The sequence below is a fragment of the Perognathus longimembris genome, chromosome 28, assembly GCF_023159225.1.
Source record: "Perognathus longimembris pacificus isolate PPM17 chromosome 28, ASM2315922v1, whole genome shotgun sequence".
Lineage (NCBI taxonomy): Eukaryota > Metazoa > Chordata > Mammalia > Rodentia > Heteromyidae > Perognathus > Perognathus longimembris.
Genome location: NC_063188.1, coordinates 930866 through 957246, shown reverse-complemented (window position 1 = coordinate 957246; position 26381 = coordinate 930866). Strand labels below are relative to the sequence as shown.

Here is a 26381-nt window from a genome sequence, read left to right as displayed (position 1 = left end):
TTGCCTAGCATGCACAAAGCCCTGGGTTCAATTCCTCAGCACCGCATACACAGAAAAGGCCAGAAGTGGTGCTGTGGCTCAAGAGTTAAGAGTGTAAGCCCTGAGCAAAAAGAAGCCAGGGACAGTGCTCAGGACTGGAAAAAAAGGAAGGAAGGAAGGAAGGTGTAGCCAGGAGCTTATGATATGCCTGCAATCCTCACTATTCAGGAGACTGAGATCTGCAGAGATTTGAAGACAGCCTGGGCAGACAAATTCAAGAGACTCTCAGATCTGGTGACCAAAAAGCTGGAACTGGAGGTATAGCTCAAGTGGTAGAGTACCAGAGCACAAGGCCACTCTGAGTTCAAGTCCCCCTAGTACTACACAAAGATAAAATAAATGTAAATTTCTTCTTTTGCTGCTTTTCCTAAGTTTTGTTTTCATGTTTCTGATTTTTGTAACTCTTTCACATTTTGGTTGTATAAGAATACCTTGTATAATTTACACAAACTTATTGAATTTTCTTGTTTTTGTATTGCTTACTCTTATTTATTTTTGCTGATCCTGGGGCTATAACTCTGAGCCTCGGCACTGCCCCTGAGCTCCTTTTGCTCAAGGCTAGCACTCTACCACTTGAGCCACAGCTCCACTTCTGGCTTTTTCTGTGATTAGTTGGAGATAAGTCTCATGGACTTCCTTGCCTGGGCTGGCTTCAAACCTTCATCCTCAGGTCTCAGCCTTCTGAGTAGCAAGGATTACAGGTGTGAGCCACTGGCACCTGGCTCCTATTGCGTGTGTGTGTGTGTGTGTGTGTTAGTACTGGAGCCTTGGAGCTGTTTCTCAGCCCCCTGAGTAACTAAAATTACAAGCATGAGCCACTAGTACCCATCCTTCAGTTTTGATGATCCTCCTACCTTTATCCCTTGAGTAGCTGGGATTCTAGATATATACTATGACAACTAGCTTTTGTTAGGTTTTTTTTTGAGCTTCTTATATGTTGAAGATATTAACTCTCTAATAGATACTTTATAAATATTTTCTGTAAACACTCTTTTCCTGTCCTGTGCCCTCCCCCTCATTTAATTAGGAACTGACCAGACTTGTATACAGGCTACTTTCTGAGAATGAAAGATTTCTATTTTTCACCATTCACGTCCTAAATTGATTCATTTTAGGTGGAAGAATGGGATATACTTGGTATTTCTAATTAAATAATGAACCTGAAGTGAAACTACCAGAAATAAAAATCACACAAGTGAAAGAATGCTTAAATCAGAATTATGAGATGAGCTTTGCCCCATGAGCATGGTGTCTCTCTAATATATGGAGCTTCTGAGTACATACAGAAAGAAATGTTGTGACATTTCTGAGCTTTGAAGTGGCCTTCAGAAATGTTAGCTTCAGAGACAGTGGCTCTGCAACCCTCACACTTGGCTTGATTATTCAGTACGGTAGAAATGGCATTGCTGTATTAGGAGATCATAGGTAGCGCTTGTACACTGTGTCCCTTGGGAGTCATTTGCTTGTGGAAAAACAACCTGTGCCATGTCTTCTTTTTAGCCACCCTACATCATGTAGCAGTGCTGCCGAGATCATGTCTGTGCTGTTCTTCCACACGATGAAATATAAACAGTCAGACCCAGAGAACCCAAACAACGACCGGTTCATCCTTTCAAAGGTACATTAACAGGGGAACCATGACTTTGCTTGTTCTCTTACCCAGGGTTTTATTTTAGTTCGTTTTTTGCTGGTTCTGGGGCCTGAGCACTGTCCCTGGCTTCTTTTTGCTCAAGGCTAGCTAGCCATCTACCACTTGAGCCACAGTGCCACTTCGGGATTTTTCTGTATATATGGTGCTGAGGAATCGATCCCAAAGTTTCATGTATGCTGGGCAAGCACTTTACCACTAGGCCACATTCCCAGCCTTATTTTACTTTTATCAGCTCTTTTCTTTTTCTCCAGCTAAGCCTGTCTAGAAAATCACCAAATTGCCTTTGGGTGAACTTTTTTATTTGTCAGTTGTGGGGCTTGAACTCAGGGCCTGGGCACTGACCATGAGCCTGTTTGTGCTCAAGGCTAGCATTCTTCCACTTTAACCACAATGCCAGTTTCCGTTTTTGAGTAGTTAATTGTAGATAAGAGTTTTCACCAGGACTTTTCTGCCCGGGCTGGCTTCAAACCATGATCCTCAGATCTCAGCCTCAGTCCTAAGTAGCTAGGAACACATGCATGAGCACCCGGCCTGTGTGAACTTCTTGAAATATGCTTTGCACTGGAACAGATAAGAAATGCTATCTGAAAGAGATGTCTAACTTTTGGGGGTTCTATAGCACTCCATATGCACCTTTGTTCTAGCCCTCAGCTTCTCTGAGTTATTACATAAGAATTCTTGGGGGGAAAAGGATAGGAACACATTTTAGGGACACGTGTGCCATGCCAGGCATCTTCCTGACAACCCACACATTTTATGGAAGCTCCTATCTCCATAGTACCCTAAAATAAACCCTTGAGAAAGGAAGCTCACCTGCCTGTTCTCAACCAGGAGGACGTAGATTTGGTGGAATACCTAGCCCAGTTTCAACATCGGTTTTCAAGAGATGACATTGTAGGGCCTCGGCTCCAAAGGCATGCAAGGCAATGAGGAACCAGAGCTTATTACAGGAGCCATAGAGAAGATGGAACCAGGGATCTAGTCAGAAGCAAAACTGAAAGGGAGGCTCTACGGTACAGAGAATGTAGAGAATATCAAAGAAGGTCTGAAGAACCCAGGAAGGAAGAAGGGAGGGAGATCTGAGAATAGCTACCATTAATTTATTCACTGTAGTGGTGAATGTGCACTGGTCTTTGCTTGACTGAAGCTTATGAACAGAGGAGGGAAACAGACAAAAAACAAACCAAGAGACATACCTGGCATACCCAAACATAGAATACCTGGTGGGGCTGAGCATTCTGCAGCCGTGTAAATTGGAAGGAGTCAGGAACTAGTTGAAAGAGAATGGTACACAAAGACCTTGATGCTGATACTTGGGCAGCAATTTGGAAGATGAAAGAGTAAGCTGTGCTCCTGTGTAGATGTAAGCTCTTAGGTAGAAGGAGCTAAAAGTGCTAAGGCCCTAAGGGAAGCATATACCCATCATTTTCAATGGGCAGCAATAAAACCAGGTGGTACAGGCCTTTAATGCCAGCACTCTAAGACTAGCATATTAGAGGAGTTCAAGACCAACCATATACTGAGACCTCCATCTCAAAAAAACCAAAAACATCAACAAACCCAAACATGTACTAGTGCTTCATACTTGTAATCCTACATACTCAGAAGGCTTAGATCTGAGGATCACAGTTCAAAGCCAGCTGGAGCAGGAAAATCCATGAAACTCTTATCTCCAGTTAACCACAAAAAAGACAGAAGTGAATTTGTAGCATAAGTGGTAGAGGGCTAGTTTTGAATTTGTAAGCTCAGAGACAACACCTAGGCCCTGAATGCAAACCCTAAGATTGGCACAAATAAAATGGCTACAGCATTCAGAGCATTGGGAATACAAGAAGGAGATGATGGAACTTAGTGTCTATACTAGCACAACAACTTGAACTCTGTTGGCAGGCTATAGGAAGACCTGAGAGCAGAGATATGCTGAGCTGGCTTAACAGACCCCCTTCTGGTGGGGGTTGAGTTGGAGTTGAGAATGGCTTCAGGGTGGTGAGAGTGTCCAGGGAGGAGGCCATGCAATGACAGATGAGAGCCAGGCTAAGATGTTGACAAGAGAAGCTATTTTTTTTTTAACAAATTCAGTATGATAGGAAGTTCAAGAGCAGGGTATCTGCCACCTGAACATTTTGACAGGCTTTGTCTCTCCCATGAAGGGCTGCATTGTCATCATAGGCACATACTAATGTAATATTAAGAAAAGGAAGACGGAATGAGGCTAGAAAGTGACACTTCTAGGTGACCACTTCTAAGATCTCAGTTGGCCAGAGTTTCATAACCCAAGAACCTCACAAACTTGTGTTTCTGGTTTCTATTTGAGAACACATGTCCTCCAAAAGATTTAAAATCAGGTTTTTGCGTGACTGAGGGGAAAGTCTTGCTTACATTTTCTGCTTTCACTCAGATTCCCTCCTCTGTGCTCAAAAAGTTCCAATTACCCTCAGCACACTGAATTCTGGTTTCCCTTGGGCATCGACAGTGAAAGTCTTCCTTTGTTACCCTTGTTTCCAACCCAGGCTGAATCTATGGCCAAGTTATGATACTGATGTAGGACTTGTGGTACATGTGAATGTGGAAAAAAGGAATTTACCCAGTGGGTGGGAGGCGCCTTTAAGGTAGGGACACTACTACTCATTCTGCATGCATAGGATAAGATAGGAGCAGCCTGTACTCAGCACCCCAAAATCTGCCTGAGGCGGATGTCCTGAAGCTGCTTGTTAGCTCATTGGGTCCCCACTCTTTTACAGAGGCTGTCATTTATCGATATGGCAATAGGATGGTTTGGGCAAGGACTGGGAGCTGCATGCGGGATGGCATATACTGGCAAGTACTTTGACCGCGCCAGGTAAGACTCTGGAATCTATTTCACTGTCCTACTCTACATTTTGACTTTATTAGCCTTAGTTAGAAAAAACAGTGATGATATTGAAAATTCAGGTTACCAAGCATTGAGACCATAAAGAAATCACATTTTTTGAATTTTTTAGCATCTCTGATTAGAGTCTAAGTGGTGACTGTTGTATAAATGTGTATTTGAATGCTGATTTTTTTTCTGTGAGAGCAAAAGCTTCCTGCTGGGTGCTGGTGGCTTGTACCTATAACCTTAGGGTGAGAGCAGATTGAGATTCAAAGCCAACCAGGGCAGAAAAGTCTGAGACTTACCTCCAGCTAGCTAACCAGTAAAAAGTGGGAATGGAGGTATGACTCAAGTGGTAGAGTATGCCAGCCTTGAAAGAAAAAGCCAAGGGAAGTGCAAGGCTCTGAGTTCAAACCCCAGTACTAGTACAAGAGAAAGACAGAGAGACGGCTTCCTGATTTCCATCTCTGTTGAAGTTCACTATAGAATGAATACATTCAAATCTTTACCTTTGCATTGGAGGCCTCTATACCAACATATTTTTCTGAGTTGGTTCCCCATTTCTAATGACAAGAAGATTGGTCTTTTCCTTGTGGATTCTGCACTCAGCACTGGTGATGTGGAAACATGACCACAATGAGTTGAGACTCACAAGTAGCTGCTACCCTCTGCTGCTTGTGGAAGGTCTGAGTACAGAGCTCCTAGGTCCAGTTTCTCCAGGATGCTTCTCCCCTGAGGCCTCATGACAGCCATTAGCTTCTTGAAGTAGAGAAGAGCCCTAAAGGACCAGTCCCTTGAGGAGCCATCATGCTCCATTTTCCACAGGTCTGATGCAAATTTTCACTTAATTCTTTGCCTGTCTTAGTTCTAATTCTGGGTTTGATAGTTTTTTCAACATACAGCATTTCGATGAAGTCTAGGATTGGTTTAATTGTTATAAATGATTTATATTGTCTGTGCTGCAGAGCTTATCATTTACAACAGAACATATGCTTTTGAGGTAGAATGGTTTGATTTTTTGATTTGTAGAATTGTAAATAAGTTGTAAGACCAGAAATAGGTGTCAGTGCTTAAAAATGGAACTTACCAAGAAAATGTATCAGTGATAGTTGTTTAGATAGATATTTCAGGTGGCTGCTTCTTTCCCATTCCCGTCTTAATTGCTCATTGGAAGTAGCAGGAGCTGAAAAAAGCCTTACAGCGAGAATGAGAAGGCTAGCCAAAGGTGAAGGCCTTGTCATGAAGCCCAGGCTCTCCTCCCCATTACCTGGGCTTGAACTCAGGGTTTCATATGCTCACTCAGCTTCCTTGCTTTTGCACTCATCACTGGTGCCCTACTCCTTTAGTCTCTATACTTCGAATCAGGTATTTTTGCTACTTAATTGGACTTTTCTGCCTACACTGACTTTGGAGTGCAGTGCTCAGATCTCAGCCTCTTGAGTAGCTAGGATTTGCAGGCTTTGAGCCACAGGCTTCCAGCTTTATGGGGCCCAAACTTTTAAATGTTCATTTTCTTGGCTACTGAGTTTGAGCAGGGTTTCTGAGGAAAAATACAATCTGATTTTTTTTTTGTTCTTTTCCTGAGATGCATTTGTGTGGCACAGTTGACTTCCAGGAAGGCCTTAACCCTTGTCTTATTCCAGCTACCGAATCTACTGCCTCCTTGGAGATGGCGAGTCCTCAGAAGGCTCTGTCTGGGAGGCATTGGCCTTTGCTGCCTGCTATGGTCTGGATAATCTCGTGTTGATCTTTGATGTGAACCGCCTGGGACATGGTGGCACCTTGCCTGTTGAGCACTGCATAGAGGTCTATCAGAAACGCTGCGAAGCTTTTGGGTAACTTTCTTCTTGCTTTTATCTTCTTTGTGTCTCGTCCTCCTTCTTCCTTATAACCTTGTCCTCCTTTCGGATAGGTGGAATACTTATGTGGTGGATGGCCGTGATGTGGAGGCACTATGCCAAGTATTCTGGAAGGCAGCTCATGTGAAGGGCAAGCCCACTGCTGTGGTTGCCAAGACCTTCAAGGGCCGGGGCATGCCGAGTAAGTGTTTCTGCTTGTGAGTATTTAAAACATTGGTCTACACAGAAGAAGGGCAGAATGAGGTTTTGAGCAAGCAAATGACTTCTTGAAGTGAACATTGGTAATGCTTGTAACACATGCTAGGGGCTCCTTTCTTTCCCACACTAAATAACAAGAGAAGGAGGGGAATGTCATACTTCTAGCAGATGAACAGTGATTTTATATCTATGCGAGGGAGTCACTAGGAAAACAGTTTGTCAGAGACCGGACAGTGAATGCATGTTAGTACAGTCAGAAAATATGTTTTATGTGTGAGCAGGGTACACATGAATACACACTTGCCTAGATCTAGAGCATCTGGAAGAACAAATGGAACCAGTAAAGAATTGCATCAGGAAGTGGCAGCTGGGGAAGGAGGGAATTCTAAGGACTAGTTCCTTGCACATTGCAAGCATGTCAACTGAAATTTCAGTTATTCAGAAATTCATTTCAAATTATTATTTATAGCAATTGTAGTAGCTAGAGATAGGATTCCTGTTTTTAAACAGTGTAGACAATTCAGAATAAAACTGTTGTATCCCTCCTCCCCAAGATAGTTCCTTGCCACATAGGCCTCCCACACATATCCAGTCCCTAAGAGTACCTCAGATGCATTCTTTCTTCCCCATCTCTACTTCCATGACTGTCACCAAGCCCTTATCATCCTCCATGAAATGCAGCAGCTCCCTGAAGAGCCTGTTGCTCACTTCCCCCTAAGCCAGTGTCCACACTGCTACCACAGTAGTCTTTCTACAACATAACTGATCATTCACTCCCCTCAAACCTTTAGTGATTCTCCATCTTGCCTCAGATGAAACTTCAACCTAAAACTTCACTCTCCATAGTCTACCTTAACTGTCTACAGCCTTCCCTCCTTCACGATTCCCTTCCTGTTCGTTAGCATACAGGCCAGTGCCCCTATCAGAAGCTAAAAGCCCTTAGTTCAAACTCTTCATCCTCACCCCCCACCTCTACTTTGCCTTTCCTTCCTTTTTCTTCCCTTGCCTTTGCCCTTCCTTGGAAAGTGCCCTACATCTTGAGCCACACTTCCACCTCCTTTTGTTTTACTTACTTTTTGGACAAGGTCTCATATTTTTGCCAAGAGGTGGCCTCAGCCTATGATTCTCCTACCTATGCCTCCCATGCACTTGGGATTACAGGTATGTGCCACCACTGCCAGCTTGTTCATTGAGAAATGGTTCTCTCTAACCTTTTACATGGGATCGTCTTGAACCTAGATCCTTCCCATATCAGCCTCCTGAGTAGCTGGCATTATAGCCAAACCAGGCTGTTGTGACTACAATACCATCCCAGGAACTCAGTCAAATTCTTAATCCTGTGAGTTCTAGACTCACATCCTTTCCATCAGGATGTCTTTCAGATGACCTACTAAGTACTCATTAAATACTTTAAATGAATGGCTTTTGTTTGTTACAGATGTTGAGGATGCAGAAAGTTGGTATGGAAAACCAATGCCAAAAGAAAGAGCAGATGCAATTATTAAGTTAATTGAGAGCCAGATACAGACCAATAGGAGTCTTATACCAGACCCTCCTCTTGAAGACTCACGTAAAATCATCATTGGAGATATAAAAATGGCCTCTACACCTGTTTACAAAATTGGTGACATGGTAGGCAAAAATGTGTATAATTAACTAAGTTATGTATATTGACTTGTTCTCTGATTTTCTTCTTATCATTTATCCGTATCTCTGGATAATTACTAGTGTGACATCTAATTGAACAATTATAAGCAGTAAGGTTAAACATCTTTCACTACCTCTAGTATTTTTTTTCTGAGGTTTTTTTTTGTGTGTGTGTGTTAGGTAGAGTCTCACTGTGTAAGTCAGACTGGCTTAGAACTCAAGTTACTGCCTCCCAAGTGCTGGATTTATAGGTATGTGTTTGTTTTGTGCTAGTACTGGGGCTTGAACTCTGTCTGGGCTCTGTCCCTTCAGCTTTTTTACTCAAGGCTAGGCTTCTACACTTACTTGAGCCATAGCTCCACTTCTGGTTTTTTGCTGGCTTATTGGAGATAAAGGTGTCATAGACTTACTGCCCAAACTGGTTTTGAACCACAATCCTCAGGTCTCAGCCTCCTGTAATCCTACTGGTGTGAGACACCAGCACCCAGCAGATGTTTTAATTTTTTGCTTTCACACTTGCTTGGGTCTGAATTCTACTTGCTACTTTTTAAAAAAGCACCTGTGGTTTGGTTTTGTTGTGCTGGTACTCAGGGTCTTGTGCTTTTGCCTAGCTGTTTTTGCTCAAGGCTGGCTCTCTACCACTTGAGCTACTCCTTCAGTTCTACCTTTTTTCTGACTAATTAGAGATAAGAGCTTTGGATCTGCCTGCCAAGGCTGGCTCCAAACTGATCCTCAGTTCTCAGACTACTACTGAGGATTAGGTGAGAGTCACTGGTACCTGGTGGGATTGTTTCTTGCTTCCTAACTTTGGTTTGTGGCTTAAGAGTCCAATGTACATGAAACTACCACCATTATGTGCCTAGGGATAAGAATGATGGCCTAGGTGGTCTGATCTTTTGAACTTGCTCATTGGAATATGCAGGGAAGCAGGCCAATTTATCCAAAAACCTTAATTCTTCAAAATATTTGAGAGCTTGTTTGGAGGTGCTAGCAGGGGAGCGCAGCTACTCGTATACCCTTGACCGAAGACCAGTCCTCCTCTATCGGGGATGGTCGTCCTCTTCGACCAAGCGCGCAGCTTCGGGAGGGACACCCATGGAGCGGTGAGGGAGGAAGGGGACACCCGGCCTAGCCAGCCAGATCAGCCGAGAATCAACCCTGGCGATTAATGGGATGACAGATGTCGCAGCCAGATCGCCCTCACATCCATCTTCAAAATATTGGAAACCTGGCTGTTGAATTATGTTGTGCTTTCCTGCTTGGGACGTGGGGGGTAACAAGTGTGAACTAAAAGAACACAATTCAAGAAAAGGTTGGGCACTATAATTGCCATGTGAGAATTCGATCATCATTGATGAAAGTATATGTTTAAGATTAGCTAACAATCCATGTTAATGATGTTAAAAGAGATTACTAATGAATCATAAATCTTCATTAACATAGATAACTATTATATAAGATAGAGCCTTCGTTCTAGGTGCTTTCCAAGAAACTCTGTAATTTTTTGACTTTCTAGATGTCTACTAGAAAAGCATGTGGTTTGGCTCTGGCTAAATTGGGCCGTGAAAATGAGAGAGTCATTTTGCTTGATGGTGACACCAAAAACTCTTCCTTCTCTGAGATATTCAAGAAAGAACATCCTGAGAGGTTCATTGAGTGTTTCATTGCTGAGCAAAACATGGTGAGTGTGCTCTCTCAGGTCTTCTCATTTAATTATCCACGTCCATATGAAAGATCCCCACCCTATGTACAATCTATTTATAAAACCTAAACAGATGCACAGACAAAGTCAGAGAAATGTGGCTTCCAGGTCTGCTAGAAAGGTTGTAGTAGACTGCCCAACCCTCTGGACAACTTGTCCAAGTAGTTGGAAGGCAGCAAGCCTAGGGCTTTAGACTTTGAAGCATCCTGGGCTCGCCAGTTGCTCTTTGTGTCCCGTCCAGCTAATAATTAGGCAAACCTATAGCAGGTCACTTAGAGATAAACAGATAAAGAGCTACCAGAAATATGGTTTCTGGTTCCCCACTGGAACACAGGTCCTAAAAAATATGTACAAATGTTACATTAACTACAGCTTCAAGAATGCTGGGGCTGGGGATATAGCCTAGTGGCAAGAGTGCCTGCCTCGGATACACGAGGCCCTAGGTTCAATTCCCCAGCACCACATATACAGAAAACGGCCAGAAGCGGCGCTGTGGCTCAAGGGGCAGAGTGCTAGCCTTGAGCGGGAAGAAGCCAGGGACAGTGCTCAGGCCCTGAGTCCAAGGCCCAGGACTGGCCCAAAAAAAAAAAAAAAAAAGAATTCTAGTAGTTTAGGGCTGGGAATATGGCCTAGTGGCAAGGGTGCTTGCCTTGCATACATGAAGCCCTGAATTCCCCAGCACCACATATATAGAAAACGGCCAGAAGTGGCACTGTGGCTCAAGTGGTAGAGTGCTAGCCTTGAGCAAAAAGAAGCCAGGGACAGTGCTCAGGCCCTGAGTCCAAGCCCAGGACTGGCAAAAAAAAAAAAGAATGCTAGTAGTTTAGAGCTTACACCTTTGGGTAAAGCTATTCTGCTTCTCTGTGCCCCATTTTCTCCATAGTGACTCTCTCATGTACATGCACCAAGGAGTTAACGAAGCCATATGCCAGCATAAAGGAAGACACCCATCTCCTGGCTTTATCATAGAGATCAAAAACAGCCCTTAGGGCTGGGAATATGGCCTAGGGGTAGAGTACTTGCCTCACATACATGAAGGCCTGGGTTCGATTTCTCTCCACCACATACACAGAAAAAGCCAAAAGTGGTGGTGCTGTGGCTCAAGTGGTAGAGTGCTAGCCTTGAGTAAAAAAGAAGCCAGGGACAGTGCTCAGGCCCTGAGTTCAAGCCCCAGGACTGGCAAAAAAAAAAAAAAAAAAAAACAGCCCTCAGTAACAATGATTTTCTTCTAGCTAGAAAACTATGGGCTAATAGATCTCATGTGAATATACCTTGGATGCTTGAATATTTAGTAGTATTTACATCTTAGAAATATAGTTGGCAATACTTAAAGGTGAGGCTCTTATATAAAATCAAAATTTCTAGTGTCTCCTAAAAATGGGAAGAGTTGTCATCAGCCTGGCATTTCCCTCAGAAAGCTTACTGGCTTGATTCCTGCAGTCATCAACCATGTACTTGGCACCTGGTTGGTGTATTCTATCAGTCAGAAGAAAACCAATAGAGCAGAGGCACAATGGGGGTAGTAATTCAATGTCATACTTGAAAGAGGTGGCTAAAATAAGAGCGTAATTGAGGGTGATTAAGGACAGCCTCTTTGGAGAGGACATTCAAGCTGAGACTCAGGTGGCAGATGTGTAGGAGATAGTTTTCTCAGCAGAAGGCCTTGCTAGCTGTGAGGCAAAAGCCTGGGATGTTTAGGAAGCATAAAGAAGGCCAGAGTGGGCAAAGCTTGGTGACCACAGAAGGAAATTGGCTCAGAAAGGCCTCTGAGATTCTAATCGTAGGATTCCTACCAGTCATGTACAGCATCCCTGGTTCTCTTGAAGATTGATGGAAAACCACAAAAGGGCTTTGAGCAGAAAAGAGATGTGGTGTATTCTCAAAATCCTGCAATATGAAGGATTTGTAGGGTAAAAAAGGGCTGGTCCTTGGCTGTGCAGTAGCTGTGGGGCCATGTTTGCGAGAAGTGTCCCCTGAGTGCCCTGGCAAGAAACTTAGCAGCATGCCAGAGGGTAGAGAATCTAAGTCTAGTTGGCTGCCTGAGTAAGATGGGTAAGACCATGAGAGGAGATTGGGGTACCACAGGAAGCTCAGAAGCTCTCCTTGGGTCTTGACTACTGACGCATATAGTGCTCTCTTCAAATGTGTTTGCTCTCTGAACTGCTGAAAGTGTCTTGCATGTCCCTTTGACACATTTTCAGGTTAACATCTAAACAATTTTTTTAGAATGGATCTCACAGTGTTACCCAGACTAGCCTCAAACTCCTAGGCTCAAGTGTTGATCCAATTTCAGTCTCTAGTGTAGCTGAAACTACAGGCACACATTACTGTATGCAGCCTAATATAAAAGTTTTTAGTCAGAAATTTAAATCATCACAAAGGATGCCAGTTAAAAGTTTTCTAGTTTTTTTCACTTTAATCGTTTTCTTTTTTTATTTTATTTTTTATTGTCAAGGCGATGTACAGAGGGAGGGGTTACAGTTACATACATAAAGTAGCAAGTACATTTCTTGTCAAACTTGTTACTTTCACTTTCATCTTACATTTGCAATTTTTTTCTGCGAGTACATTTCTTGTCAAACTTGTTACTTTTACTTTAATCTTATATTTGCAATTTGTTTTTTCCTAAACACCTTATAAAAAGACAAAAACAATACTGAGGTTTGAATTCAGGTCATTGAGCTTACCAGGAAGATGCTCTACCACTTGAGCCACACCTCCAGCTCTGAGGGTTTGGGTTTTTTTGTGAGACAGGGGTTTGCTATATAATATAGCCAGGCTGGCCTCAAGATAGTTTCCTGTCTCAGCCTCCTAAGTACTAAGATTACAGGCATATGCACCATGCCTAGTTTTATTAAAAGTTTTAATATTTTAAATTAATAATCAATGTATCCAGGTAAACATTGTTCTAAGATACTTCACTGTCAGAAATTAAATACCTTTTAAACTTTAATTTTTTTGTCGGTTGTGGGGCTTGAACTCAGGGCCTGGGATCTGTCCCTGAACATTTTTCACTCAAGGCTAGTGATCTACCACTTTGAGCCACAGCTCTACTTGCCAGTTTTCTGGTAGTTAATTGGAGATTAGAGTCTCAAGGACTTTCCTGCCTGGGCTGGCTGTGAACCACAATCCTCAGATCTCAACTTCTTGAATAGCTAGGATTAGAGCCACCAGCACCCCCCTTTTAATTATTATTTGTTGTTTCCTCAGTGTATCTTACATGAAAACCTTTTATTGATTGCCCTATTATTTTGTGCAACAAAAATATGCATGTAAATTGGTAGCTTTTTTCATTACTTATACCCATATGCCCCTGAGCATTAAAATTGGGTTTATTTTTGTTTTCATTTTTTGTGCCAGTCCCAGGTCTTGAACTAGGTACTATCTCTGAGCTTTTTTTTTTTTTTTTTTGCTCAAGGCTCAGAGGCTTTCTTGCCCAAGCTGGCTTCAAATTATGATCCTCAGATCTCAGCCTCCTAAGTAACTAGGATTACAGTGTGAGCCACTGGTTCCTGGCTTGAATTTTGTTTTGTTTTGTTTCTTATGGATTAGGCTGTGGTCATTACTGCTTGCATATTGACAGATAGATACGCTTTTTTAATTTGAATAAGATTCAGAACAAATTCTATTCCTAGTTTTTATTTTTAATGATTCAGTGCTAAGAGACCCTATTCATATATAAAAGTAGGTAGGAATAGATGTTTTGATGTAAGAATGTCCTTGTTACAAGCCAAAAAATCACATCATGATCTTTCACTTACAGTTTAGACAAAGTATGTATAGAGTTGACAGTTAAATTAGGTTCTCTTTCAACTTTGTTAAAAGAACTTGGGACCACCTGACTTGCAAAAGAGTTTTCCAACTGATTAGGAATGCCAACATGATCAGTTTGGATTGTCCTCTTTTATCTTACCTGAATGTTTTAACACTCTAGAATGACACTCATTATAAAATTAAAGTGGGTAAATCACACCTATAATAACCCTAGGTACCCAAGAGGCTGAGATCCAGAGGATCACACACACACACACACACACACACACACACACACACACACACACAGATCAAAATTGAGAAAAATCAGTGAATGGATCCTACTCAAGGAACAGGCCTGGCACAAGAAGATGGAGGATGAGGACCGCAAAAGCAGTCCATTTGTGTGCAGAGTAGGGGTTAACATAAGGTATGTTGTCTAAAGTGGGAGGGTAGGATCAAGACCCAAGGAATGTACTGATTCATTTCCTTTTTTTTAATCGCCAGTCCTGGGGCTTGAACTCAGAGCCAGAGCACTGTCCCTGGCTTCTTTTTGCTCAAGGCTAGCAAGGAAAGAAGTTAAGAAATAGGGATATAAAGTAAGTTTCACTAGAGTACATCTTTAAATCAGATACAGCTTCACAGAACCAGAGAGCCACAGCACCACTTCCGGATTTTTCTGTTTATGTGGTACTGAAGAATAGAACCCAGGGCTTCATGCATGCTAGACTACCACTAAGCCACCTTCCCAGCCCACTAATTGATTTTCTTTTGCATTGCAGGTGAACGTGGCACTGGGCTGTGCCATCCGTAATCGGACCATTCCTTTTGCTAACACCTTTGCTGCCTTTTGGACCCGAGCGTATGATCAGATCCGCAAGGGAGCTATGTGTCAAATAAACCTCAATCTTATTGGATCCCCCTGTGGGGTAGTCACTGGTATGAGTTCTAAGTGCCACCATCATTTCTTCTCTGCTGAGAAAGATCTGTTTACCTGTTCCTTAAATTTTGACTATTCTGGGCTTCTTTTTAAAAAGCTATATAAGGTTTTAAATACTTCAGATACTCTGGGAAATCATTGGAGCAAATATTGGTGTTACTGTATAGTGCTCATTCGTCATTGAGAAATAATTATCTGTCCTGAGGCCTCTTCTGAGTCTCACCATATACTAAATATGAAAAGGACAGCACAGAATCCAAGAGTTCTTTTCTGTCTTTTGCGTGGCCACACTAGAATAAGCAACATAAGGAAAAGAAGATTCTGAGGGTCTAGACACCCACTCAGGTGGACAAGGCCTAAGATGGATGGCCATGATACCTTTGTACAGTGGCAACCCTAGCGAAAATTACACAGGGAAATAGGCAGATGAAAAATTCACTCCAGGCACAAAAACTTGAGGACTAAAAGGGCACAACTGGAAACAGGAAAGCTTAAGAAGGTTGGAGTAGAGTGGAAGTTAGCAGTAGGATGAGAAACCAATTCTAGAGAGGGAAGTAAGCATTGTAAGGATTCAAAGCTGTGTGGAAATCAAAAAGCAAGTATCTAGAAGGTTCTAACAGGAGATTGCAAGAAGTGTGTATGTGACTAGCAAAAGTAATTACATAGGAAGAATGAATCTGCTGTCATGCCTCTGATAGATCCAGTCTAAGTAAATTGGGTGGCTTACATTTACTGTGAGAATGTTATTGGTACACATTTTGGAGCCATGTGAGAGGTTTCATGAGACAATTAGACTCATTAAGAAGGTTCTTGGTGAAGCTGAGGCACAGGTTAAGAAAACGGAGGAGAAATAAAGGAAACAGGCTAGACTTGATATTCCACAGGTGAGAACTATTACTGAAATAGAGCAGTGAGGGACACAGCTTTCCGGTGGGTTGGAGACTGCGTGACAGCTGGGACCGGGTTTTATGCGGTCTGAGCAAGGAAACACCATTAGGTCAAGTGAGGTGTTGGGGAGGAGGACACTTTTCCTTTGGGCCTATGATGGAATGTTTATAGCCAGTCTTAGGTAGAGTGCCCTGCAAGAGTCTGTCACGCACTTAATCTTTGGTGGCAAGTCCTTCACAGGTGGTCACCCGAGGAGTGAGTAGAGTAAGAGCAGAGTCATGACAGCTGAAGCACAACAGCACTGCTGAGTTGGCAGGGCAAGGGGCTGGAGAAGAGGACCCAGAGCCTTTCCCTGAGGCTGGGTTCAATGTAAGTTTGAAAATCAAGTCAGCTAAAGGGACAAATGGCTCTAGATAAAGTCCAAAAAAGAGCTGGCTTCTGAGGTTAGAGAGTTGCCCTACCAAAGTAGTGTGCACAATGACATTTTTTTTCCATAGCCTAAGAAAAGCTAGGTTGCCCATCTGTCCATTGCATTTTCTCTTTCCAACATGTTTTCTGCCAGAAATGGATCCTAAGTACACCCAGACACCCTTAGTTCTAACCACACCCTATGGTGTTCATATGTTAACTCAGAAAGGAGGACACTTTAATGGGACAAAACCCACTGTCTTGAAGAAAAAGTGAATAGAGAAGGAAGGACAAAGCCTGAGGGGACCTTCCTAAGGAGAAGACAAAGCCAGGGACTTGTTAGGGCCACAGGCTACTAATGCTCAGAGAAGAAAGCATTCTATCAGCTTGGGCAGTAGTATCTAGTGGGCAAGCAACCAAGATTGGCTTATTGATCTGTGAGGCCATTTGGAAGCCCCTAACCCTAGGTGTTTTAGCAAAATCTGAAGAGAGGCAGACATGTAAACTTCAGTGTAAAATATAATGAATTAGAGCAATTAGTGGACCAATTTTTAGAGCTGTGCCAATTTGGGGTTACTTTCTCAAGAGCAGTTGGGCTAGGTACCAAGGTCTCACACCTGTAATCCTATCTTAGGAAGCTGAGATCTGAGGATTGAAATTCAAAACCAGCCCAGACAAGAAAGTCCATGAGACTCTTCTCTCCACTTAACCACCAAAAAAGCTGAAAGTGGTGCGTGGCTCAAGTGGCTCAGCACTGGCCCTGAGAACAAAGGCTCATAGACAGCCCTCAGGCCCTGAGTTCAAGCCCCACAACTAGCACCAAAAAACAAAAAGCAATTGGGACAGTAGGAAGAGAATTCTGTATGTGGTAATGCAATTTAAATGTAGGCCTTCACACTTGCTAGGTAGGCACTGTCCCCATGCTCATGTTATGGGTTACGGCTTTCTCTCAGGTGAAGATAGCCCCTCCCAGATGGCCCTGGAGGACCTGGCCATGTTCCGAGCAATTCCCAACTGCACTATTTTCTATCCAAGTGATGCAGTCTCCACAGAGCATGCTGTTTATTTGGCAGCCAATACCAAGGTATGTTTAAGGGGATACTGGTTCTGCTGCAGGTTTCAAACTGATAATAATTTTCCTAGTTTTTGGAGCAAGTTGTGAAAATTTGGTAACCTTTATAAGAACAGGTGATTATGCATATCCATGCATTGATATTGTAAAATACTCAAATGATACAGAAGAATACTGAGCCAATCCTTTTTGCTTATCTCAATCAGGGCTCAGAGCAAGAAACCAGGAGCACTGTAGGTATTCTAATTGAAAAAAAAGGGTTAACTACTATACTTACGCAATCACAGGGAGAGGGCTCCAGATGGAATCCTAAACTATAATGTCACCCACCAGTGGTACTGCCACTTCTTTTTTTGCCAGTCTTGTGGCTTAAACTCAGGGCCTGGGCACTGGCTCTGGGCTGCTTTAGTTCAAAGCTAGCACTGTATCACTTGAGCCACATATATGTGGTGCTGAGGAATGGAACCCAGGGCTTCATTCATGCTAGGCAAGCACTCTACCACTATGTCACATTCCCAACCCTATGCTCCCACTCCTGAGCCACTTCTGAGCTCTATGGGATTTAAGACACATCCCAGTTGCCGTAGCCAGGGTTAAGCCACTGTTGTTTCTCCTGCCTCTTGAGATTCCCAGAAAGCTAAAGAGCAAACCCTAGGATACCCAACTGTTTCAGAAATAGCTCATAACACTGGGCACCAGTGGCTCATGCATCTAATCCTAGCTACTCAGGTAGCTGAGATTGAGGATCCCACTTCTGAGCCAATCCAGGCAGACAAGTTCATAAACACTCATCTCCAGTTAATGAGCAAAAAGCTGAAAGTGGACTTGTGGCTCCAGTGGTGTAGAGGGAGGGATAGCCTTGAGCAAAAATGCTAAGGGATAGCTTCCAGGTTCAGTTCAAACTCCAGTACCAGAAAGAAACAAAGCTCTGAAGGCTGGGTTCAGTGGTTCAAACCTGTAATTCTACCTACTGGAGAAGCAGAGAGCTGGAGGATCAAGTTCCTAGTTAGCCTAAGCAAAAAGTTCATGAGACCCCTGTCTCAAACAGTAAAGTTGGATGTGGTGGTTGTGTGTCTCATCTCAACTAAGCAGGAAGCATAACTAGGAGGATCTTGGTCCTGTTTGAAAAATAAGGAAAGCAAAAAAGCCTGTGAGCTATGGGCATGGTTCAAGTGGTAGAGCACCTACCTAGCACCCCCAAGACCATAAGTTCTCAGAAGAATGATTGTGGCTTTGGACTCATATATTTCCCCTAAGATAAGATAGAGTCAAATTCCTGTTTACTTCTAGCCACAAGAAACCTAGGGAATGTAATATTTACCTGTCTAATCGCCAACCGACCACCAAATGCCCTACTACCCCTAGTCCTGTGCCTTACCCATGGTCCCTGCAACAAGTAACCTGGGAACACCAGGGCAGATCATGCAGGTCCTTTTGTAAGCATTTACAATTGGTATGTGTGGGCTAGGAATATGGCCTAGTGGTAAAGTGCTCACCTTCTATACCTGAAGCCTTGGGTTCGATTCCCCAACACCACATATACAGAAAATGGCCAGAAGGGGCGCTGTGGCTCAAGTGGCAGAGTGCTAGCCTTGAGCCAAAAGAAGCCAGGGACAGTGCTCGGGCCCTGAGTCCAAGCCCCAGGACTGGCAACAAAAGCAAAACAAATAAACAATTGATATGTGTAAGCAGACATCTTTTTTTGTAGTTGATTTTTGTGCTGTTTGTTTTGGTGCTAGGGATGAAACACAGGGCCTTGAGCTTACTAGGTAGTCACTCTGCCTCTGAGCCACAAATTCTAGCCTCTACTTATATCTTAGAGATTATTTGTTTTTATTATTTCATACATACAATACTATGCTTTCGGGAATCATTTCTGTAGTTTTAAATTTTCATGTTGTCAAATTCCATTCCTAGAAAATTCAAAATCAAAAAGGTGGAAGTTTCTTTATAGAGTAAGGAAAATCACTGGGAAGAAACATAAGGGAATGCCAAGCTATGTAGACCTGGTAGGTGGTGGTTACACAGCATATGTCTTTGCTAACACTCAACAGGTGCCACCATTAGGATCTGAGCATTTTCCTATAGCTGAATCATGCCTGGATGAATGAAAAGAGGCAGTTTCATAATTGATATTTTAATCTATAATGCATCATTGATATATATATGTAATTTAGCATGTAGTAGACATTTGAGTATTTATGCCCTGAACGTGCATATTGGTAATAAAAACATACCTTTTCTGGTGGCTCACACCTGTAATCTTAGCTCCTCAGGAGTTTGAGATATGAAGATCATGGTTCAAAGCCAGACTGGGGAAGAAAGTCCATGAGACTCTTATCTCTAGTTAATTACCAAAAAATTTTAAAAGCCGGAAATGGATCTATGGCTTGAAGTGGTCAAGTGTTAGCCTTCAGCATAAAAAAAAAAGCTCAGGGACAGTTCCCAAGCCCTAAGGTCCAAGTCCCAGGACTGGTACAAAAAAAACTATCTTTTCATTGAGTATAGAGTATAGAGGTAGTAATTTTATATTCAGATGTAGGTGTCTAAGGATGGAACATGTTATATTGTGGAAGAATTAATTTTTACTGTGGTGGTCTGGTCAACATGAGTCATTGCTCCTTCCATGGATTGATGTGCTAGAAAAACAGAAAAAGTCAGCAAAGTTTTCCCTAGGTCAATTAATGAGACTGTAGAAAACTGTAGGACATCCACCAGGGTTCTTCTTGGGTTCCTACCCAATAGCACATTCAGAAGTGTACTGTTGGGCTGGGGATATGGCCTAGTGGCAAGAGAGCTTGCCTCCTATACATGAGGCCCTGGGATCGATTCCCCAGCACCACATATACAGAAAACGGCCAGAAGGGGCGCTGTGGCTCAAGTGGCAGAGTGCTAGCCTTGAGCAAAGAGAAGCCAGGGACAGTGCTCAGGCCCTGAGTCCAAGGCCCAGGACTGGCCAAAAAAAAAAAAAAGTGTACTGTCTTTCTGGTGGTTATATATAGATGCTCCTCCCTCACTCCAAAATGTATGCTTTATTCTTAGTATGAAGAACTGTTGAAACCTTTTTCATTTTTTTTCTTTTGTGCCAGTACTGGTGGTTGAACTTAAGGCCTAGCTGTTGTCCTTGGTTTGTTTGTTCATTCTTTTGTTTTTTGGGGGCGGGTAGGGTATTTCAAGGCTAGCACTCAACTCCTGAGCCTTAGCTCCACTTTTGGCTTTTGCTGGTGGTTAATTGGAAATAAGAGGCTAATGGACTTTCTTACCCAGTCTGGCTTTGAACCATGATCCTTCTATCTCAGACTCCTGAGGAGCTAGGATTACAGGTGTGAACCATAAGTGCCCAGCCTGTTTTCCACTTCTTTATAGTTTTTTAGTTGGAAATGTACAGTTTTGTTTTCTAAACTGTAGTGCTGGTTTGCATTTATACCATAGGGATTATGCTTCATTCGGGCTAGCCGTCCAGAAACTGCAGTAATTTACAGACCAGAAGAAATCTTTAGTATTGGACAGGCCAAGGTAAGGGCTTAAGTATCCATTTATGTGAAAAGAAGTATTCAAAACCTCCTGTCATACTTCCTTTGCTCTTGTTTTTAAAAATCACTTGTGACCTTAGTCTTCTTTTCCCCAGAAAGGAGCATTCTAACAATTTCTGATTAACGTGTACTTTCCTCCTTTTCAAATGGGGGGCACTTTTTGTTTTATTTGTTTGGTTGGTCGATTGGCTGGTTGGTGATACAGAGTCTCCCTATGTAGTCCAAATTGGCCTAGAACTCCCAATCTTCCTGCCTCAGCTTCCTAATGCAAGGATTATAAGCATGCACCACCTTCTACACCTAGTTTTTGTTGAAGTCTTAAAAATAACACCAATTTGAAAGCATCATGGATGTTCCTTATTGCAGTCTCAAGCTAAGCAAAACATTAGAAACCATAGATGGGCACTGCTGGCATACACCTATAATCCTAGCTACTCATGAGTCTAAGATCTGAGGATCAAGGTTTGAAACCATCCAGGACAGGAAAGTCTTAACGACACTCTTACCTCCACCCAAAAAGGCCAGAAGTGGAGCTGTGGCACAAATAGTAGAGCACTAGCCTTGAGCAAAATAGCTCAGTGGTAGATAGCACCCAAGCCCTACATTCAAGCACACACACACACACACACACACACACACACACCCAAGCCCTACATTCAAGCACACACACACACACACACACACACACACACACACACACACACCAGAAAACTAATTCAGAGGAATAACAGATTTATCTCTTAGGTCTAGATTTTATAGACCTAAGACCAGCATGCACAAGTCCCATCACATATGTATACATACATACATACACATACATATGTGTGAAACTTGGCATTACTAGGAACTTCATATCCATGATGTTCTCACAAATCAGAGGGAAGATCAGATTATCAGCCCTGGTTGCAAATAAAGATCAAAGACAGTAATCAAATTACTAAGGCTGCTTCACACTGGTGAGCAACAAGAGTAGGATTCAGACCCAAACAGTGAGCCTAGTCTATGTGGGCCTGTCTTTATCTCTTACTCTGCCTGTTGGAGAAAACCAGAAAAGTCTGTGGAGCAAGTTAGTGATTACACTCACCACCTAGAGAGAGTAGTTTATGGACTTTTTGGCATGTATCTCTTCTGCCTTTTTGCTAGGCATACATGTACATTTTGCACAATTAAGATCATGTATTGTAGAAAAGCATTAATGTCCTCCTTTATCTAGTTGAAAATGTCTTTAACAGCCAGTCATGCCTGTAACCCTAGCTATTCAGGATGCTGAGATCTGAGGATCGGGGATTGAAGCCAGCCTAGGCAGGAAAGTCTGAGACTCTTATCTCCAATAAACTACTCAGAAAAAGCTGGAAGTGGTGCTGTGGCTCACATGTTAGAGTGCTTGCCTTGAGCATAGAGAGACTCAGGACAAAGTCCAGACCCTGAGTTCAAGCACCAAGACAGGCAACAAAAAATGGCATTTAATACTCAGTCATGGGAAATAAATACCGACACTCTTTAAAGGGCAACAGATAACATCCAACTTGGTTGTGAAAGGAGTTTGTAGAATATTACTTACAGTGCTGAGGAACAAACCAAGGGACTTGCATATACTAGGCAAGCACTATGCCACTGAGCTACATCCGTAGTCCTTGATTTTTACAGACATTGTGTCTCAGTGTATACTCCAGGCTGGCTTCAACGTCATTATCCTCTTGTCTCTGCCTCCTAAATGCTAGAGATTACAGTTTTCTGCCCCTAGGCCTGAGAAGTTATTTTCTTTGTGTATTATATAGGAAAGTAACAATTTTGCACTAGAAATTAAGAGAGGAAGGGCTGGGAATATGGCCTGGTGGTAGAGTGCTTACCTCGTGTACATGAAGCCCTGGGTTTGATTCCTCAGCATCACATAAATAGAAAAAAGCTGGAAGTGGCGCTGTGGCTCAAGAGGTAGAGTGCTAGCCTTGAGCAAAAAGAAGCCAGGGACAGTGCTCAGGCCCTGAGTCCAAGCCCCAGGACTGGGGAAAAAGAAATTAAGAGAGGAAGACGACCACTTCCACTGGCGGTGTGGGTGGCAGGTGCCAGCCGGGTTGATAGCAGACGAGGTGCAGGGACTGGACTGGATGGAGCGGGGGTGCGGCCACAGGGCCGAACCACCTGGAGCAAGTCCTGGCCGGGCCCATCGGGGTCCCGAAGCACTCCTACTGGCTGGATGGACCCCTGGCTCTTCATCCTCCTGGATGTGATGCTGTTCATGGTCTTCTATCTCCTGTCCTGACTGGCTTGCTGATTCATCAAGACGTCCCAAGAAGTCTAATGAATTCTGAAAACTTCTTGCATGAAGAAGAAGGATTTCATTGCAGCAAGTTTTCACCCTCTGAGGGACCTTGTATGCATTGTGTTCACTCATTTGGAAAACTTTCAGATGAGTAGTGACAAGACTTTTTTCACAGCTACATTCTTAAAATTAGACCCTTGGGGTTCATGTTTTAAAACTCTTTAAATATCTGATGTCTTTTCAAGGCACTAAATTTAAAAATATTTGTACTTAAAAGTTTGGTATGTTCATTAAAAAACACAGTCATGTCTTTCCTTTAACATTTAAAAAAAGAGAGGAAGATGAATGTATTAAGTTAATAATTAAGAAAAAAGAAAGTTGTGTCCTGGCATTTAAGTGCATCTGATTCAGTCTCTTCGGGTGAATTACTAGCAAATGAAATTGTTACTCTTGGGGAGTAGTGGTGTGCAGAAAACGCTCCTCTTTGAGATATGATTTGTACATAGTAACCTCAGCATTTTGTTGTGTTGGCATTATACTAGGTTGTTCACCAGAGTGTCAATGACAGGGTCGTAATTATTGGAGCTGGAGTGTGCCTGCACGAAGCCTTACTGGCTGCTGCCGAGCTCGCTAAAGAAGGTCAGTTGATTGTATGTGGACACTGAAGTTCAAGCAGGGAAGAATTATAATTTTTGCCCCTATGTATATGTATTTTAAGCCTGCTTCTAATGCCAAGTTGGTATTGGTATTTTCTAGATATTCATGTCCGTGTCATTGACCTATTTACCATCAAACCCCTGGACTCAAGCACTATCCTTATCAATGCAAAGGCCACAGGTGGCCGAATTATCACGGTAGAGGATCACTACCCAGAAGGTATGTAGGGATATTGGGAAAGGTTGTCGAAGTTAGTTTTGGTGAGAAACACTTTTGCTTTCCTTGATTGGAAATATGCCATGCTACTGGGCAACATTGCCAGCCTACCACTCACCCAGTGTACTTTGTCCTAGTGTTCTTTTCTGGCCAATCAATGTAGGGGATCTCTTTCATCCACCTAGACTTTATCAGTGTGGGTATGCACTTGCAAGTCCTCAGCACAGTGTCCAGTCATCCAGATTGGTCAGTGGCAACATAGAAGTGGCTTATGCTGTACATTTCAGGTAGTGCTCCTGAAAAGCTTTACAGCTTCTTTGGGCTTTGAACAGTTAATAGTTTACTATTCCCCTCCCCTAAACATAGTTCCTTTGCAAGCCAAGACCACAGCAATTGCAGAGAATGAGTGCATGTCGGGGGGAGAGAGAGAGCTTGGGCAATGTTCAGACATTGGAAGGTTAGGTAGAGTTGACAGTGTGACGTGATGAGAAGCTTCCTGTCCTCAGGACAGAAGCCCTAACTAAGAACATTGCTGCTGGCTGATCCTCTGGAAAGACTCCCAGGGCCTGGCATGCAGTTGCCCTTCAGGCTTAAGTTTATTATTATGTGCTGCAGGTTCCACCAGGACAGGTGCCTCCAGGAGAGAGATCACCTTGCACCTCAGGAGAGGCCTGAAGAACACTTCCCATATGGGCTATTTCTGCCTAGATCAGGGATGCCAAGGCCATTTGAATACTTAAGAGCATCATTGGCTGGCCATACAAAATGACCAGTGCAGGCAGCCAATGAAAAGCATACATGTCTGTCCTCTCAGGTACCAAGTGGTTTCCAGAGCCTTCACTGGATACTCAGTACCTCATGTTTCTGTTGGAAACATGACATTGACACGGTCAGGCAGGCATGTACCCAAATTCCCAATTTCTGACAGCAAAGTGGGAGCTTGTCCTCATCTCCATTGTTTGTATAAACACTGCAGGCACGGGGACTACCACCCTTACCAAGGAAAGTGCTACAGCAGTACAGGGCACTTGTGTCATTCAGGTGCCAACCTTGTACACTATCAGTCTCAGGACTGCTGGTCATGCTCTTATGACAGTTCATCTGTTAGTTTTAGTGATTTTTAGGTCCCTGGCAGCTTTGAGAATCTCCACTCCACAGACACCTCAATCCCTAGGAAGCCAGATTGATAGTGGCCCCTGCTGTAGGCAGGGGTGGGAGCAATTCAGAGCAAAGACCCTAACATCCCTTGCTTCCTCAGGTGGCATTGGGGAAGCTGTGTGTGCCGCTGTTGCCATGGAGAATGACATCCTGGTTCAGCAGCTGACTGTATCAGGAATGCCTCGGAGCGGGAGGACTGATGAACTGCTGGATATGTTTGGAATTAGTGCCCGACACATCATCATGGCCGTGAAATGCATTTTAACATACTAAACTAGCTGTTGGCTTTGGTCTTCAAAGACCAGCCTCTTCACCATATATTAGTGTTTCTTCCACACCCACCATTTAAATCTATACTCTTGTGCTTAGTTCTCTTCAAAAGAAAAGTCAGAAATTCCAGGTAATTGCTGTCTTTGAAACCATGACTACACATATAAACATACTCTGTTTTTATATTCTGAGTAACCAAATAGTTACACTACAGATAAGTGGATTGATGATCTTTTTTTTCATATATGAAATGTAGAAAATGTGCATTGAATTGTAGCCCAGGCTTCATGGCACTGAAACACCATGATACATGCACACTGCTGTTTCTAAACCGAGATGCCACAAGGTGCCTTCCTACCTGCAGCTTCCTGGGTGATGTGTTTCTTCAGCTGCCTTGGAATTCCCTTCAGTGTTTGTCTTCATTTCCAGTCTAAAGTTCAGAGGCTGGTGAGCAGCAGCAGGGATGTCTTTTAGGATGTCTTGTGCTGCTGTAGTGATTGTTCTGTGAAGACAGGAGGAAGGCACAAGTAGTCCTATTCACTATACTATTGTTCATGTTCATGTTAATAAAGCATTTCAAAAGCAACTACTTTCTTGTATGTTCTCTATGAGAAAGTCGTCTCCTTGATAATACCATGCTAACTAGGGGAGGAGTTTCTGTCTTAACCAAGGATAGAGTCATAGTCCCCAATAGTAGACCTGGAAAAGATAGTAGGCTTCAGGCAAACCATTTGATAGAAAACAGTGGATGGCCAACTGCTTTCCATCACCTGAAATTCAAGAAAAGTATCAGGCAGGCAGAGATCAGTGAATAGCGGGGGTGGAGCTCAGTGATAGAGCAGCATAGCAGTAAAAGACTCTTGGTTCAATCCGTAGCACTGGTGGGGGGGGTTTGTTGTTTTTAATGGACCTCAGCTGAGCTCTGATGGCTCACGCCTGTAATCCTAGCTATTCAGGAGGATGAGATCTGAGGCTTGGCAGTTTGAAGCCAGCGCACTCCAGAAAGTCTTTGAGACGCCTTATCTATAAACTACCAGAAAGCCACAAGTAGAGCTGTGGCTCACATGGTAGAGTGCTAGCCTTGATGAAAAGAAGCTAGGGACAGTGCCGAGTTCAAAGCGCAGGTTTGGCACCAAAAGCATACTAGATGGATCTGATAAAGCACATTTAGCGTCTGGGGAGTTGTGCTGGAATGTCTAGTAAAGACTAGCCTGGCATTTGGGAGTCTTCCAGGCCAATTCACTCTACTTCTTCCCTATTAGACCACTGAGCTGTTTTC

At 43.1% G+C, this 26381-nt stretch overlaps 1 protein-coding gene across 1 annotated transcript in view; it reads left to right on the top strand.

The window, feature by feature from the left end:
• The window catches only part of Tktl1 (transketolase like 1), a 28171-nt gene extending 3066 nt beyond the window's left edge, over positions 1–25105 (top strand). Inside the window, exons 2-13 of the mRNA XM_048336658.1 lie at positions 1540–1657; positions 4432–4529; positions 6185–6376; positions 6454–6581; positions 8037–8230; positions 9762–9926; positions 14483–14639; positions 16890–17020; positions 20441–20524; positions 23344–23440; positions 23558–23677; positions 24933–25105. Coding sequence (XP_048192615.1) covers positions 1574–1657; positions 4432–4529; positions 6185–6376; positions 6454–6581; positions 8037–8230; positions 9762–9926; positions 14483–14639; positions 16890–17020; positions 20441–20524; positions 23344–23440; positions 23558–23677; positions 24933–25105 — 1623 coding nt within the window. The 5' untranslated portion in view covers positions 1540–1573. The remainder of the gene's footprint in view (positions 1–1539; positions 1658–4431; positions 4530–6184; positions 6377–6453; positions 6582–8036; positions 8231–9761; positions 9927–14482; positions 14640–16889; positions 17021–20440; positions 20525–23343; positions 23441–23557; positions 23678–24932) is intronic.
• The last annotated feature ends 1276 nt before the right edge of the window (positions 25106–26381 follow it).